Raw genomic sequence first — 16,656 nt, forward strand, 5'->3', positions numbered from 1 at the left:
CTCTGTTTATCTTAGCTGTGATTCTTGGATTGGAGTTTTGGTATTATTTGCCCATTGGATTGATTTTTTAAGTCTTGATTTGCAAATCTGACTGTATGTTGGCATTAAAGATGACAGTCTGTACGGATCTTAACCATGCATAGTAAACAGGTCAATGACATGCATATTTTTGTCCAGGGATATCATTTACTACAAATACTATAAATATAACTTGACACAATTATGACTTATGTCATATTTAGACTCTCTGAATTGCTTTTCCACTGCACCCTAGCACCGCCCAACAAGAAGTTAGCCATTTTTAATTTTGTGAAAAGTGCATGAGGTAAACGTTTATAGGGGATGCATGTTATTGTCACCAAATTGGATTATCATGTCAAAACAATGAAGCTGCAAAATTTAAAACACACTTTTGATACTTTTTGATAACAATTTGACATAAGGCAAACAGAATGCGTCACATTTCGAGTGATTTATCAAACCTAAACTGTATATTTGTTCATAGTGTGTTAAACTACCCCACTGATATTTACCCACTTAAATGTGTGTGCCACCACCTAGCAATGGTGACTTTCTAAGCAAACAAACAGGAAATGACATTTCCTGTCAGAAAATTTTCTCTGATAACATAATGTGTTTACAAACAAAATTGCTTTGAGGTTTTCCGGAACATTATTCCAAGCTCTCTGATTATCAATGACATTAATAATGCAATGTTACAGCACATTATATAAAGGCAACGTAATGGCGTATAACAGCCGCAATACATTAAGGACTGCTTGTGTTTAAGTTGCATCTGACTTTTATGAAAACTACTTGTTTTATAAATGAACATGTAATAACAATAAAAGTTCATATTTTCATTCTTTATTTTCTCCCCATGCTTACAGCTTTTCAGTAATATTTTTTACTGTATCTCGGTCTTCTGTTATTGTCTCTTTAATATGTGGCTGCATCTGGAAGTGCTTGCAAGGCTGTAGCAAATCCAACCCACTATCCCCCTGACAGTCATTAAGAAACCAAACCAGATTACCATTGATCTGTATCATTTGAGCCCTGCCTACATTACATGTTGTTCCACTGTACTATTCTCAAATATCTGATATCAGGACTACATACAAAACTTGACGTTTTAAATTTAGGTAACAATGATTAAAGGTAAGAATGTTTACAGTATTTATTAAATCTGAAAAAAATCTGATAGTTTGTTAGAAGGTTTTTAGTCTTTGACCTGTTGCAGTTCTAGCATGTAACATATATCCCTAATTCAAACTGTAGGCTAATGTAGCAAATAGCTCATGTTTGAACTTTAAAAGTAAAATATAAAAAATGTTATATTCATAACAATATTCTGTGTTTCCCCAGTCATGTCTCTTATTTTGAAATTTTGTTATTTTGTTCTGTCTGCCATGTTTTATAGTCTAAAAACACGGGTCGTTTCTGCATGCTCTCCGATCGGTATCGGTTGATCATCGCATTAAATATATCGATCGGTACTCGATAAAATCTCATGAGCTGATCATTCCATTTACTTTTGTCATCATATGGCTCCCGAATGCACAGTTTGAGACCACTTATGGACAGTGCACGCATTTTGATAACCTGTTGCTCATGTGCGTTTTTGGATATCTCTCTGCCTTTACATCGATGCTGTATGTGTATATTTTTTCTATGAGGGCGACGTGCAGCTCCCCATCAAACAACATACAGTATACAATATATCTATTGTGGACATTGCATGTTCTTGTCAAAAGTTTATTTGCATTCATTTTAAAGTTTTGACGATTTAAACTTACAAGTCTTTTCTTTGGACCCACTTGTAACTCGCTGCATGCCTAAGTTTGTGTATTTGTGAGAAAAATGACAGAAAATACTAGCTTACAGATAAATACCAAATCCAGGGATGCAAACTACTTAACTTTAGGTACATTTTTCCGTTTTAATTTAAAAAATAAATTTTTATTATTTGCCATGTAATATGCTATTGCTAAATGTAAGTAAAGCAAATAAACAACAGATATTCCCATACAGTATAAAGTTTGAATGTGTGTAATATATTTTAGGGCTAAGTTTGTGTTAACATTTAGGGCTAAGTTTGTGTTAATACAATTATTTAAATTTACTACTGTTTTTTGCGTTAGATGTTTTATGGTTTCTTTTAGCAAGAGATTTTGTGAGTACATAACATTTGTTCTCTTTTGTTTAGACTTTTTTTGATAGTACATTCTAAAACAGTGTATCTATAAATAGGCCAGTGTTTCCTCCTCATGTTAGCAAAGTACATTCTCACACATTTGGTTACCTGTCTTTTCTGGTAGCTTTTCAGTAAATTAATTTGTTCTCGATAATGATTTAAAAAACTTCAAGTAAGAGATTGGACTTTAATTTAGGATTTTTAGTCTGATTATTTGCATATAGGCATATAACAATGTAGAGGTTAGGGGACCGTTATCAGAACGTTGTGGGAACGTTAAGATAACGTTAGGGAAATGTTAGCGCAATGTTAGGAGAACGTTCCCCTGACGTTTGCACAAGGTTATGAGGACGTTCTCAAAACCCAGAGGGAACGTTCTATTGAAGTCAAGAAAACTTTCCTGGGGAACCAGCAGGGAACGTTAGGGTATCTGTTCTGGGAACCATGAGCTAACGTTCCCAGAACGTTCTGGGAACCAAAAATTGTTAGCTGCGCCAGCAGTACTGAACACACACTAAGCAATCGGCATTCACTGCGCTGCCCTAGGGGCTTTAGCATCCATTATGAAAGGTGCTCTAAGCGAATTCACTCGTTTTAGACCATAAAACATTTTTTGTTACATACAGCAAACATCTCCTCACTATCTGCTTGCTACCTGACTCCTGATAAAACTGTAAAAAACGCGATCTCTGTAGACAGCCCATGCACCACAAACGGCAATAACAACACAGTGGCCAAACCTACCAACACGAAACATAACAAAGTGTTCCAGCCAATAAACGACAAGAAGGATTTGGGGGTGGGGGTTTGGGCGCGTTCATGAAAGCACGGAAGGGAGAGGGAGGGGGAGGAGTTAGCTACGCTCTGTTTGTTTGAAAACAGTTCAAACGTCAACTTTCGCTTAGAGCGCCTTTAAAGTGTATTCGTTATATCTTAAAAAAAACCTACAGAGAACCTTCTGGGAACGTTCTCTCTAGGTTATAAAATGAAACACAAAAATAACCTGCAAGGAACGTTCCCAGAACGTTCTTATTTGGTTCCCAAAAAAATAACCAAATGGGAACCATAAGCGAACGTAAGGGGAACGTTATGTGTTTGCTGGGGTCTGCTTTGGTGTTTTGTGAGAAGGGTGTGGTGGGCCGCCTTCGCCAAGTCTGCCTCTGCAGCCTGTACAGTAACTTATTTCATCTCACAATAATATTAAAGAGAAAATCACTCTCTCATCTTGACTGAAGAATTTTTTTACTTAATGAGAATTAGTGTATATTTAATTAATACACTGTAAAGTGATTTATTTTTATTACTTTTGCATAAGCATGTTAAATTGCTCTTTGTAGAATAATTATTTGGTATGCTTATTTATTGATTTTCTATTAAAACAATAATTTAGGCTATACCTAATTACTGCAAGTAATATAACAAAGACAACATCTGTGGTATTACTAGAAAAAGGATTAACAGTTAGAGTCATCAAAGAGATCCATATACGTCATCAAGCCTGGTTTATTTAAGTTAACTGAACATTACATTTACAAGTCATAAGCATATTCATTTACGATTAACCAAGAATATTGTGAAATAAGACAGTCTGACGTATACAGCCTAGAAATGCGACCTCCGGAGGCTGCAGCCTTCCGATTGAGAAATGGCCAGTGTACAGTAGTTCTTTTTTATTGGTCCTTGTGTTGATTTTGTTTCCCAGGTGTGTCTTGTTATTTCTGATTACTTTGTGTGTGTGTATATAGGCCAGTATTTCAGTTGTCCTGTGTTGTATTTCTTATGTAACGTTGTTTCTGGTTCTCTGGTCTGTGTATGTGCCCTCTATGGATTATCTTGTTTCATTTGTATTAAAAGAACTATTTGCATTTGGATCTGCTGCCTTATTATAACATGAAGTCACCTCATTGTGTTTCTTTTTGTTATATGTATTTGGTGTGTGTATTTTTTGAAGACCAAAAGTGCTTTAGATATTTTCAGCCCTATGAAATGGCAGTGGAAAATTCTTAAAAAACATTTAAACATTTCTTGCATTAAAGTATGTAAAGAAAAATATTTCATCTAAATACTTTAAACAGCTACAGGTGTCTAAATAAACTCTTGATTTCTGATTATAAGTGTTTTGTTTAATTTTTGCACAGAGTGCCGTTGGAATATTGCTTTTATAATTGCTGTATCCCTGTTGTCAGGTAAGAAACTTCATGACAGCAACATTGCACAGAAAAATCTTCTCATTCAGTCATCATTCTCTGTCTCTCTGCCTTTTCTTAAAAATTTAATTTATACAAAATAACTTAATTACCATCATGTCATTCCAAACCCATATCACTTTCATCCTTCTGTAGGTCATCAGGAGAAATTTTAGTAAAAGACTAAAATTATGACATGAAAATGTAGTAAATATTACTTTTTTGCATTATATTTCAGGTTATCTGAAGCTGAAGTATAGTTTCATGTAATGAACAAAGGAAAATGGTTTTCTGAAAATCTTAAAAGAAGTACAAAAGTTGTCACTTGGACGGTACAGTAGCAAACCCCATCCCAAGAACGGTCAAAACTTTACTGAAGTTTATTGCGCCTGATAACTCCAAAAGATCACTGTAAGAGCTAAAAAACAAATGCAAATTTGTATCAGCATTTTACCTATGAACACTTTGACTGCATTGTTACAAATATATCATAACATTTACTAAAATAAAGAGTTTACATAAACATACGCACATTATGCCCTTTAGGGGGTGCTAACAAATATAAACCTTAAGGAGCTGATAAGCAGTAGTGCAGCGATTGCTTTTTCACAACTATCATCCTTGACTGCCAATTTACGTTGAGTTACGTTTTTCACAAGACTTTTTTAAGATGTAACATAAATCTTTGGTGTTCCCAGAGTATTATAGCATTTTAAAATTGCCACTTTGTAGGTGTAAGCAAAAATGTCCTGTTTTTGGGTGTGTCCTTTAAAATGCTATTTTTTATAGTTTGCTATTTTTTCACATGCTTGCAGAAAATGGTTTACCAAAACTAAGTCATCTTTTTCACATTTGATAGAAGCACCCAACTATAGCACTTGAACATGAAAAAAGTCAGATTTTCATGATATGTCCAGTTTAAAATAAAGAAAATATTCACTTACGACTGCTACAGTACCTTTCTAAAAGGTCCTAATATGTACTATTTTGGTACAGATAGTCACAGTAGTTTTGAAGTACCAGTATAGAAGTTTTCACCGACGTCACGTTCTGGACGGTAACCCGGATGCGCGGCCATTGTGGAGGCACTCGATGTAAAGAACTGAACGGAGTACAATGGATTATTGTGCGCTTTGGATACCTTAAGTGAATTTAGACATGTCTAAACAACAGATAACGCATCCAAGATGCAAAGGCATATAGGGAAGGACTTGGACCACACGAAACAGCACGATATTTTGAGAAATTACAATTTATAGGAGGTGCAGATCCTTACGAGTTAGCTCCCTCTTCTTGGATCCGTGACGACCTGGCGATTCTTTCTTCAGTTGCATATCCCGGTAGTCAACTACCTGGTTTTCATGCCGAGCCCATATATTTCAATGTCAGCTTTATTTATATAGCAAATTTAAAATAGCCAATGTCCTACCAAAGTGCTTTACAGTAAAATAAGCACACATTAAAACAATAAAAGCAATAATTGTTTTTACCATTTACTATTAAAAATATTATTATCAATACCATAGAAAATTTGTTATGAGCAATTAAGCACACTGGCATTAAGGCATTGCAGCGCACATTTTAGTTGTGTTTAAGTACATTTTGTGCATACACTTAAAGTATACTTTATGAACTTCAATCATATTTCTAATACAATAGAACTCTTTTCTTGAGCTTTGCCGACCACAAGTGCCTCCTCTGATAATTTCTTGCATTCCTTTCCCTGGTTTTTAATAACTTTGGAAGTCGATAATATTCCAAAAGTTTTTCTCAAACTGTCCTAATGATACAACCTCAAACACTCCAATAATTAACCATTTTCCTTGACGACGTTCGGGATATACATCAGTGCCTGTGCTCTGTTGTGATGCGGAGTGCCTCCAATATGGCGACCACCGCTCTGATGACGCGTCGTGAAAACCCTCTATATGCCTCTGAGCGCCAGTGTGTACCTTTTAGGTACAAACGTGTGTTTTTTTTAGAGGTCCCGCCCCAGTGACAACTTCTGTAACTTCTTGTATCTTTTTTCTGAGAGTGTAGGCTATACCCTTTTATTTTCCTTTTTTTTCCTGAGCATTTTGAAATATACATTTTAACAGAGCATACTAGGGCATTAAATAGTGTATCGAAAACAACAATCATTTGAAAAATGTTTTCAAGCAAATATTTTCTATGATCATTTGTATTTTTCTTTCTTAACGCAATTGATCATAACAAAAAAATAATAATAATAATAAAAGGATGTTTTAAACTACAATGAAGATATGGTCTCAACAAAAGAAAGGATTTCATGTGTTTTAAGATGAATTAATAGAATCCCTAGTGGAATGAGCGTGTATACCCTGTAGCTTACATTCACCTTCTAATTGGTTTGATTTGATATTAGAAGAAATACATTTTTGTGGACTATATTGTATGTTTATTTGCCTGTAAGAATGTATTAACTGTTTGTTTTTTGTTTGTTTGTTTTCTTTCCTAGCTGTGTTTTCTGAAAAAAAAGCTGATTTTGGAATACTCACAGCATGTGTAATTAAAAACCGAAGCCGCGTAATTCAGTGTTATTACCCATCTTGTGACAACACAGTCTTTAATTGTGACATTTACGAAATTGAAGGCAACAGGCAAACTCTCCTTGGCACCTCAAAGAAAGAAATGGTAAACAAAAATGTTGTATACTTAAACAATTCAGCCGAATGCCAACTCGCTATCCAAGATATTTATCATAACAAAAATTACAAATGCCTTCTGTCACGGAGAACAAGTAAAGAAGAGAAGAACATCACAGTGAAATACACTGGTAAGATAAAGTTTGTGTCAAATGAATGACTTGATTTCATATAATGTATATTTTATAACACAAACATTAAAACGTTTTCATTTCCAGATAAACTAAAGGCTTGTCCTTCAAGTGGGTTGTTGCTAGATGGGGTCTCAGGATTGCTGTGGTCAATCGCAGTTGCTTTTTATCAAGCGGTTTACTTCTAAATGGAAAATCCTTCTCTGTGTCAAGCTGATGATACTGAAACAAAGAAGTGTACACCTATAAACCCACATACACTTTGTCTATATGCTGAACCATTATGCCTGCATGTGTATATCCTGTTTGGTGAAAAAAATATCAAAGATTACACTTTAGCAAAACAATAATTCAAGATGTTGATAAGTTTAGAAAGTGTGCTTTTTATAAACAGTATATCCAAGCTACAGCAGGTGTTTTGGCCTTGTGGACCTTAAACATATTAAAAAACTTAAACATACTTTTTGTCTTTAGTTTAATTTTACTACTAATAATGTCCAACAGTAGACATATAGACAAAGTCAGTAATTTTGTTCTAAAAGAAAAGAAAATGTATTTGTGTCATTTGTGAAAATAACATGTAAAACTTATAGTAAAATCAACACAGGACAAATACTTTTTAGCTGTCTTGCCATGTATTCACATAAACAGGCTATTGAAGTGTGTGTGAATTATTTATAAACATTTCCAGATTTTGTATAATATAACTTTTAATGATGTTTGCCCACCTGCTGGCATAGCCCAGGGGTTACTGCTTGTTTGTGAAGTAGGCTACAATGTCTTACTGAAGCTGCATTTTTAATCACCGTTATAAAACTTTATAAATAAATTTTTTTGTAAGTGAATTTCTATGTAATTATATTATACAGTATAGCTTTAAATCGTCCACTCACTGGCACGGACCAGTTTATTTTCTGCTCAAAATTCTGCTCAGATTTCTTTGTTGTATCCCTTCATTGTGTAGGTATTAAAATACGATGCATTTTTAGATACAAAAACAGAGTTTTTGCTGTTCATATGTGAACATGTACACACTCAGCTCGTCCAAAACAACCAACAAATACACTAAAAAGCCTGCACACAACATTTAGCCTGCTGAGAACTAGATTAGAGCAATCGTGTAATTATTATTTTCACCAGCAGAGGGGGCTGCGAGAAACCCTGATTACTTTCTAAAGTATTTTCTTGAAACTTCTAAATCATTCTTCACAACTTTGTACAAGTAGTAACTTCAACGCTATGTCGTAGCAATTCCTACGTATTTTACGAGGTGGCAAATTCGTATTAATTCGTACAACCACATTCGTAGATTTTTTTACGATTTGCCTTAAACCTTGTGACGTTGGAGTTAGGGGCGGGGTTTCGGTATTGTTTTTATGATAATCGTACGGTTTTTGCCCGATTATCTTCGTACGAATTCATAAATGTTATATCTGTGGATTGTATAAATGAAATAAAGAATTAAAATGTACAGAAATTGTTCAATTAATTGAATTAGAAACCCACAACAATAAAAATACGAAAACCTGTACCGTTTTTTAAATTCATCATATAATAACAAATGAGATTTTAATTATATTTTGACCATTGAACTAGAAAATGCCCCCGGTTTTCATTTAAAGAATCTGGTCACCTTAGCATTATAATTTAGGAGGATATGTAATTTGTGATTTTGAACCTCAAAATGTCTTATCAATTTTTATAGAATAATAAAAAATAAAAGCAAACACTTTTATCTTTATTTATCACTGTTGGCTAGTGACAGAAATAGATAGAAATCCTGAATCAGTTAAAACAATAATATCTATATAATAGACCTTGGAAAGTAGAATAACTTTTTTCTGATAGAATAAGTTTCCATTTTACAATAACACAAAATAAAAAAGTTATATTATTAAAAAAAACTTTAAAAAATATCTTGTTAACTTAGCTGTAGTTTTATATACAAAATAGGTAAGTTACTTCCGCGCTGGCGTAGCTCAGGGGTTACTTCTCATAAAAGTCACTTACGCTAGATCTCTGGCGTTGTATCGAACCCCGGGCACTATCCAGTGTTTTGTTGAAGCTACTTTGATTAATTAATATATAGAATTAAACGAGATATACGTAGGAATATATTTATAAATTGTGTTATTTTGTATATTATTTTAGCCATACAATAATTTGCTTATGTCAGAGAATGACTATAATTGGCAGTTATAACTTTCTTCCGGTTATGGGATCGAGCTCCAGGCACAGTTTAGTGTTTTATTTTTAAAAATGATGACCATTACAATATCATTTTAACAGTGCTCTTTAATATAACAAAATGAAAGTTTTGTTATTGAAAATAAACCCCTTTAAAAAAAACTTATTTAACAACACATCTGCGCTGGTGTAGCTCAGGGGTTACTTCTACTACAGCAGCCGCTATGCTAGGAATCTGGCGTAGTATCGAACCCCGGGCACCGTCCAGCGTTTTGTTGAAGCCACTTTTAATACATTAATATAAAGAATATTACGTACATATGTCAATTGTCTTATTTTTAAGTATGCGCATATAACCATTATAACTTTAACGGTAGAATGCGTTCATTATACTATACAATAGGGTGTTTCATGCTATTTTGTTACTGCACTAGCATAGCTCAAGGGTTACTTCTATTCAAACGTGTTGAATTCTTCCTGTAATGGGATCGAACCCCGGGCGCAATCTAGTGTTTTGTCAAAGCTGCGTTTTTTTTAATCACAATATTATACGACTTTAAATATAAAAAATGTTTATAAACGGTTTGCCAGGTAAATACAATTTAAAAACGTCAAATGCTGTTTAGCCTCGCATTGTATGCAGGGTACTTCATACTAAAGTGAAAGTAATGTTGGATTTTCTCCCCGTCTCGTAATCGAACCCTGAGTGGGCTCTTAATGAAGGTGAACTGACCTTAAATAATAAATACACACGGCCGCAATTTACACACTGCACAAGTGCTATGTACTGTTGCGTTTCCTTTGTATTTACACCCTTTTGACCAGCAGACGTCGTTAGCGTGCCGCGAATCATTTTAAACAGATGTTGATGTTCAGAATGAGAAAGCATTCGTTTAATTCCATTACTATATGAACCTGACCTTTGGGTTACAGTCCATTCCGTACATTTGATTCAACAAGAGAATACCCTGTTTACAAGATGATTATTTGCTATGTAGAAATTCGGTATAGATTTGATAGAAATAGTAATACTAAACAGTAATGATATTTTTATTGAACTTCATCAAAACAGTAAAAGTACAGTCAAAACTTTAACACATATAACGAAAAACAAAACCAGGGTTTAGGCAGGTCTTAATGGGTTACTTTTTAATACGTTTTACTGTATTTGTGAATATTCGTTTTTAGCTAATTATTATCTAATTAATAATATAATTAAAAAATATATATTTTTTTTAAATTAATAATATGGTATTCTTCTTTTAAATGAACATTCTGAAACTCGACTACAGTCTCCCAGTAATGATGTCATCATTATGTTTTCTGTGCGCATGCGCAAAATCTCGTGTATGGGTTGCAGCGGTTGTAAACAAAGCGACACAGTAAACGGTAAGCCGTGAATTAAATTCTGTGTTTAATAAACACTGTTTATTCTGTTTCTTTTTGGACTTTGTTATAAACTGATCATAACTAGGTGCAGCTAGTTTATTCCTGTTTTAATGTGCCTGACCAGCCTATTTAAACTAGCTAGATAGCGCTAGAAGCTAGCTGTTCTCTCTATTGAGTCAATATTTTATTTATTTAAATGATCAGTCTTCTTTGCGGTTAAGCTGTGTGCCTCTAATAAAATATTTTTATATCAATGACTGTAGTGTTACACAAAATAGGTATTAATGTATCGTAATTGTGTACTAAATATCTAAATTATTTGCTTTTGGTGTTTAATTTACTATCGTGATGTGTTCTTTATTCGAACCAGTCAGTAAAGGTCTGACCAAACATCAGGAAGTGAGGACATTTGGATTGTTATACTGACTGTGGATATGAAAGGGTTTGTACCTGAAGTATTTCTGTGTTTTCATTAATGACCAAAATTGTTAGATTTATATTTTTTGGATTGTTCTGTCTTAACTACACTTACATCCTATACTGTATAGATAACTACATATCTTTATTTTGTCCTAATGTAAAATACTGTATTTTCAGGCAACAGAAAAGTTCTGATCCTGATGTCAGTGTCATTGAAGAAGGTATCAGATAAGACTTTATACAATAAGCAATAATGTTTTTTAAAGATTCAGTAAAGATTTTGAGAATTGATGTCTGTTTTCTTTTAGGGGCAGTTGCCACTGCGGAGGACCCATCGGCAATCACAACTATTCAGTCCGCTTCTACGTTCACCTCCGAGCAGCCGATTAAATATCTGTTCAAGACCGAGGGAGCTGGGGGGCAGGTAGGGGAGCTGTACCCTCCCACAGGGCAGGTAGGAGGGGGAAGATTCAAAAACTTTAATGCGAACTTATGCCCTGTCTACATTTTCATACATAAAAGTGCAATAGTTCAAAAAAGCAAGTTTGCAAATTGTTGTTACCAAATATAATCTTTAGTCATGCCACAAGCGTAACATTGAGACCTGTGCTGATTTCAATATGCATGCTTCATAATTTCTAAATTAATTCATTATAACAGATGTTTCTCTTTGAAGACATAGTTCACCCAAAGATGAAAGTTCTGTCATTATTTACTCACTTTCGAGTTTGTTGCAAACCTGTATAAATGTCTTTGTTCTGATGAACACAAAAGAAGATGAGAAATGTTTGTGACCATGCCTTTCGTGGACCCTGTTTACTTCCATAGTATACTTTTTCCTACCGTGGAGGTTAATGGGGTCCACGGACTGTTTGGTTACAGACATTTCTCAACATATCTTAATTTGTCCGGGTTCGTAACAACATAGAATTGAGTGAATGATGACAGAATTTTCCTTTTTTTGGTGAACTATCCCTTTAAAGCCACTTACCAGTGTCTTTATGTAGATGGTAGGCATATCCTGACATATAATATATTAGATAAGATGTTCTTGTGGGCTTTTCTAAAAATGTTTGTGTTTAATTTTAAAGCTGTATCTAACCAAAATAGTCCCATACTCTTGCTTTGATGCAGTGGGTGATTGACAGGCATGTTGTCCCAGATATTTCAAGTAAAAAAGTAGCAGACGGATGTGTATTTTCAACAATTTCTAATGTGATTTGAGTGATCTGATCACAAAACATTTGAATCTTGTTTATACCTGAATTTAACGTCATAACAGTATGTAAACCAATATCCCACTTTAGAGTTGTCTTTCAGATGTGAGAGCTATCTTGTTTTATCTTTAGATATCTACTGAAGACATACAGAAGACTTCTCAAAGTTTTTCTTGCATAACAACAATTGAAGAGCTAAGAGGCAAAACCTTTTAAGTGCGTCTGACATGTTTTTTTGTAAATTATCTTTATTTTTTAATGGATTCTGTCAACAAACTGAATGACCTGAGGCTGGGATTAAGTGTATTTTGATGTAGGTGCCGTTAAGCTGTTTTTGTATGTGGGCTCCTCAATTTGTCCTTCTAATTTCTCTTCAGGTTACATATCGAGTGATCCAGGTTGCGGATGGACAGCTGGAAGCGCAAGCGGACGGTGCAACGGCTGTTAGTGTAGTGACTGGGTTTCCTGCTACAACGCAACCTGTTACACAGGTGGAAAAATCATGACATAGATGAGGTACATCTACAACTTGACATATGCTAACATTATGCTGGTGTTCATGTGTTTTAGGCTGTGTTTTCTCAGTCTGAGGGTTTAGAGGGAGACGGCACAGAAACCCATTACACGTATTACCCAGCTACTATCTCAGATTCTGCAACAGGCACTATGGTGACCGGTGTTCAGGCTTCAGATGCTCTGCTCAGTCAAAGTGCACCTGGAGGTAAATTGACATAAATATTATCTTGCTCTAATACTTGTATGAATTGCTTGAATATTTATTTTTGTTTATTTGTTTCCTTCTTTAGGTCAGTTGTATGTTATGATGTCACCACAAGAGGTCCTTACTGGAGCCAACCAGAGGTCTATTGCACCTCGTACACAACCTTACAATGCGTAATGTTGCATTTTTAAGCCTCTCAAAAGCATTGAGTCATTTTGCATCTGTTTTATATCAAGTTTATTTGCATTCTGTTATTTCAACACGTTATTAGCCGACCCACATGTAATCTGCACCTACAAAACGTCACGGAAAGCCATGCAGATCTATAATGGCCATCATCATAGTTACACAGATTCTCTGTTCAATTGCATGTTTTTTATTAAACATCTTGGCTAAATATTTAATGCTTTCAGCTATCATTTAGAGAATGCTCAGCAACTGAATTATAATGCATCATCGGTACCTCTAGCATATTTGTATGCAAATTGCAACGGATCTAAAACATCACTCACATAATTACTGACAGGTAAAGTTTACAGATTCCGACTGGGCCTGGTAGCTCCATGTATTAGTTTTAATTCAGTACAATTCTCCTATTTTTTGTGACCCTGGACTACAAAACCAGTCATAAGGGTCAATTTTATGAAACATCATCAAAAAGCTGAATAAACATTGATGTATGGGTTGTTAGGTTATGACAATATTTGGCCAAGATACAACTACTTAAAAAAAAATTGAAAAATATTTTAAAAAACAACTATTAAAAAAATCTAAATATTGAGAAGATTGCCTTTTAAAGTTGTCCAAATGAAGTCCTTAGCTACAAATATTACTAATGATAAATACATTTTTGTATATATTTATGGTAGAAAATTTACAAAATTTCTTCATGATCTTTACTTAATATCCTAATGATTTTTGGCATTAGAAATATTGATATTCTTACCCATACAATGCATTTTTAGCTATTGCTACAGATATACCCGTGCTACTTATGACTACTTATGGTTGTGGACCAGGGTCACATTTAATACTTAAGTATTTAAGTAAGCTGTTAAACCATATAGACCCAAGTGAATAATCAACAGTTGTTATAATGTAATTTTCATCTTTTGCAGTAAGACAGAAGGACCAAGAAATTCAAGAGATGAGAAAAGACGGGCACAGCACAATGAAGGTAAGAACTTTATATTGATATAACAGGAGATGAGTAGTGATTGAAGAGTGCAGATGCAAAACCCTCAGTGCCCAAGTACGTCTGACATGTTTTCTTGTAAATTAGCATTTTTTTAAACACATGTTTAGGTTCAGTAATTTCACTGTTATGTGAATGAAAATAGTATTAGTCAGTTATGAAAAATGCCATATTTTCACAAATGTCACTTTAGTTAATTCATTGGAATGTAACAATTATTTGTCTTTCGCTGCAAAACCCTCTTAGTGCATGCAGGCTTTTTTTGGCAAAGACCTTCACTTTTTGGTAAATAGTTGCAAAATAACTAAAGATCAAGAGGCAACCTTCTGATCTCTCTGATGAAGCCAATATGGAAGTAACTTAGACTGGAATTCATTGACATGCCGTGGGAGGCTGGCTCCAAAAGGGAGTCAATTCCCATAGACCCCCATAAAATAGCATGAAAATAAATATGTTTACAGCCCGATATAAAATAAGTAATTTTGTTCTATATAGCTAATTTAGCCTTTTATGACTTTCAACTGTGAGGGGGTGTAGTTTTTTGTAAATCATCTTTAAATTATATAAAGCCTTAAAGTTATTTTAGATGTAGTTGATAAGAATGCTGATTATTTCCCTATTTACAGTTGAGAGAAGGCGCAGAGACAAAATTAATAACTGGATTGTTCAGCTTTCAAAAACAATTCCAGACTGCACGGTGGATTCCACTAAAACAGGGCAGGTATGTATTAGTTTGTATAGTTATAACATTGTCTATTGCAGCAAGAAGCATTTGATTGTGTACAGTGGCGGCTTGTGACTATTCATCCGAGGGGCGCTAATTTAAAATAAGTGTTCGGAGTGTCGTGTGTGGTTCCTTTTTTAAAGTGTGTGTTCTGCGTGTTGAGAGATCCTGTGTGCATCATGTGTTTTGTCAGAATAAGTGCCTGTTGCACACGCGTCAAAACTGTTTATGATTAAAGGGACGCTCACATTTACAAAATACACGCAAGACACTCTCTTAACAGTAAACTCTGATTATGCATGAGATTATGCGAGTATCTGGCAAATGCGAGCGTCTCTTTTATCATAAACCCTTTAGACGCGTCTGCAACAGGCACTTATTTTGACAAAGCACGTAATGCACACAGGTTTTCTTGACGCGCCGAACACATATTTTGGAAAAAGGATCCACACACGATGGGCTACAAACATGTTGTGACGAACTTCGCATCGAGCTCCCTTAAAAAAAGAAGTCACCGGCCACCACTGATTGTGTATTTTAATGTTGTTATTTTAAAGAGTAAAGGTGGGATCCTATCAAAGGCCTGTGATTACATTCAAGAGCTACGACAAAGTAACAGTCGGTTAGGAGATGAATTGAACAACCTTGAAAGGTTAAGAATGGATAACCAGTTGTTACGGCAAGAGGTATTTAATTTATTCATATGTATTTTTCAAAATAGCAGCTTAAAACTTGTTTTCATGTGTAAATATATCTTTCTTCCTATTTGCCTTTCATGATTTCAAATAATGTTGTTGCTTTATCATTTTTTTCTAAAGATGGAAGATTGGAAATCTAAAAATCAAATTTTGAGGAACCATCTTCGACAGCATGGCATAGTCGCAGCAGCAACTGCAGATCCCCAGTGAAGAGTATTAAAGATGTTTTTGTTCATAAAAAACCAACACTAGAAATTCAGAAGAAAGAGAGCTTTGTTTTCTAAACAATACATAAGCAGGACTTTTTACTCAACGATATTCGGTGATGATTCTCACTAAGTAAGGATCTTGCCTTATGTACATATTTCTTTTTTTACCCAAGCTTTTTCCAGACATTAATGTATTTAGGTTTGTTTTATGTACTATGAGAGCTTGAAGGAATTTATTCACTTTTGTACTTACAATCTTTTTTGGAAGACTGTTCATTCAAATCTTTGTGTTTCATGTTTCTTACTTTTGTGAAGTGATGATAATTTAATTTTTTAAATAATAAGCATTTTTAGTAACTTCTTTTCAGTTGCACCTGATACAGTGTCATCATAGTAGTTCCCATATGCCAACTACTCAAATAAACATACAATGAAATTAAGTTTCAATAATTGAATTACTATTAACTTACTTTCTTTTTGGTTCTGGTCTAATAGTGTTGTGTGTCACAACCTCTAAAATGTAAAAGCGAACAAATATGTGACCCTGTCTGTGAAATCCAGATTTTTTTATGAGGTTAGGAGCAACAAAGTTTGATTTCACTCAACGATTTTAGTCTGTGATATGATCTTACTCAGTCAAAATATATAAACATATCAAGGTTATATTCTCACACAAATTTCTTTACATTATGTAGGATGATTTTATGTTCAAAACAGTA

The 16,656-nt window shown here is 34.3% G+C and overlaps 1 protein-coding gene across 4 annotated transcripts; it reads left to right on the plus strand.

Moving 5' to 3' along the window:
- Window positions 1–10,661: 10,661 nt before the first annotated feature.
- On the plus strand, window positions 10,662–16,396 carry usf1 (upstream transcription factor 1). 4 transcript variants are annotated; one of them, XM_055196385.2, is made up of 11 exons: window positions 10,662–10,753; window positions 11,124–11,195; window positions 11,351–11,394; window positions 11,482–11,597; window positions 12,768–12,881; window positions 12,961–13,111; window positions 13,197–13,284; window positions 14,230–14,288; window positions 14,933–15,027; window positions 15,588–15,716; window positions 15,849–16,396. In XM_055196385.2, exons 2-11 carry the CDS (start codon window positions 11,188–11,190, stop codon window positions 15,936–15,938), a joined length of 894 nt encoding a protein of 297 aa, XP_055052360.1. In that variant the 5' UTR covers window positions 10,662–10,753; window positions 11,124–11,187; the 3' UTR covers window positions 15,939–16,396. The 4 variants fall into 4 exon arrangements, with proteins under 4 accessions (XP_055052360.1, XP_055052362.1, XP_055052359.1 ...); XM_055196387.2 differs by having other exon boundaries at window positions 10,663–10,753; window positions 13,197–13,251; XM_055196384.2 differs by having other exon boundaries at window positions 10,667–10,753; window positions 11,482–11,627.
- The last annotated feature ends 260 nt before the right edge of the window (window positions 16,397–16,656 follow it).

The sequence above is a fragment of the Misgurnus anguillicaudatus genome, chromosome 24, assembly GCF_027580225.2.
Source record: "Misgurnus anguillicaudatus chromosome 24, ASM2758022v2, whole genome shotgun sequence".
Lineage (NCBI taxonomy): Eukaryota > Metazoa > Chordata > Actinopteri > Cypriniformes > Cobitidae > Misgurnus > Misgurnus anguillicaudatus.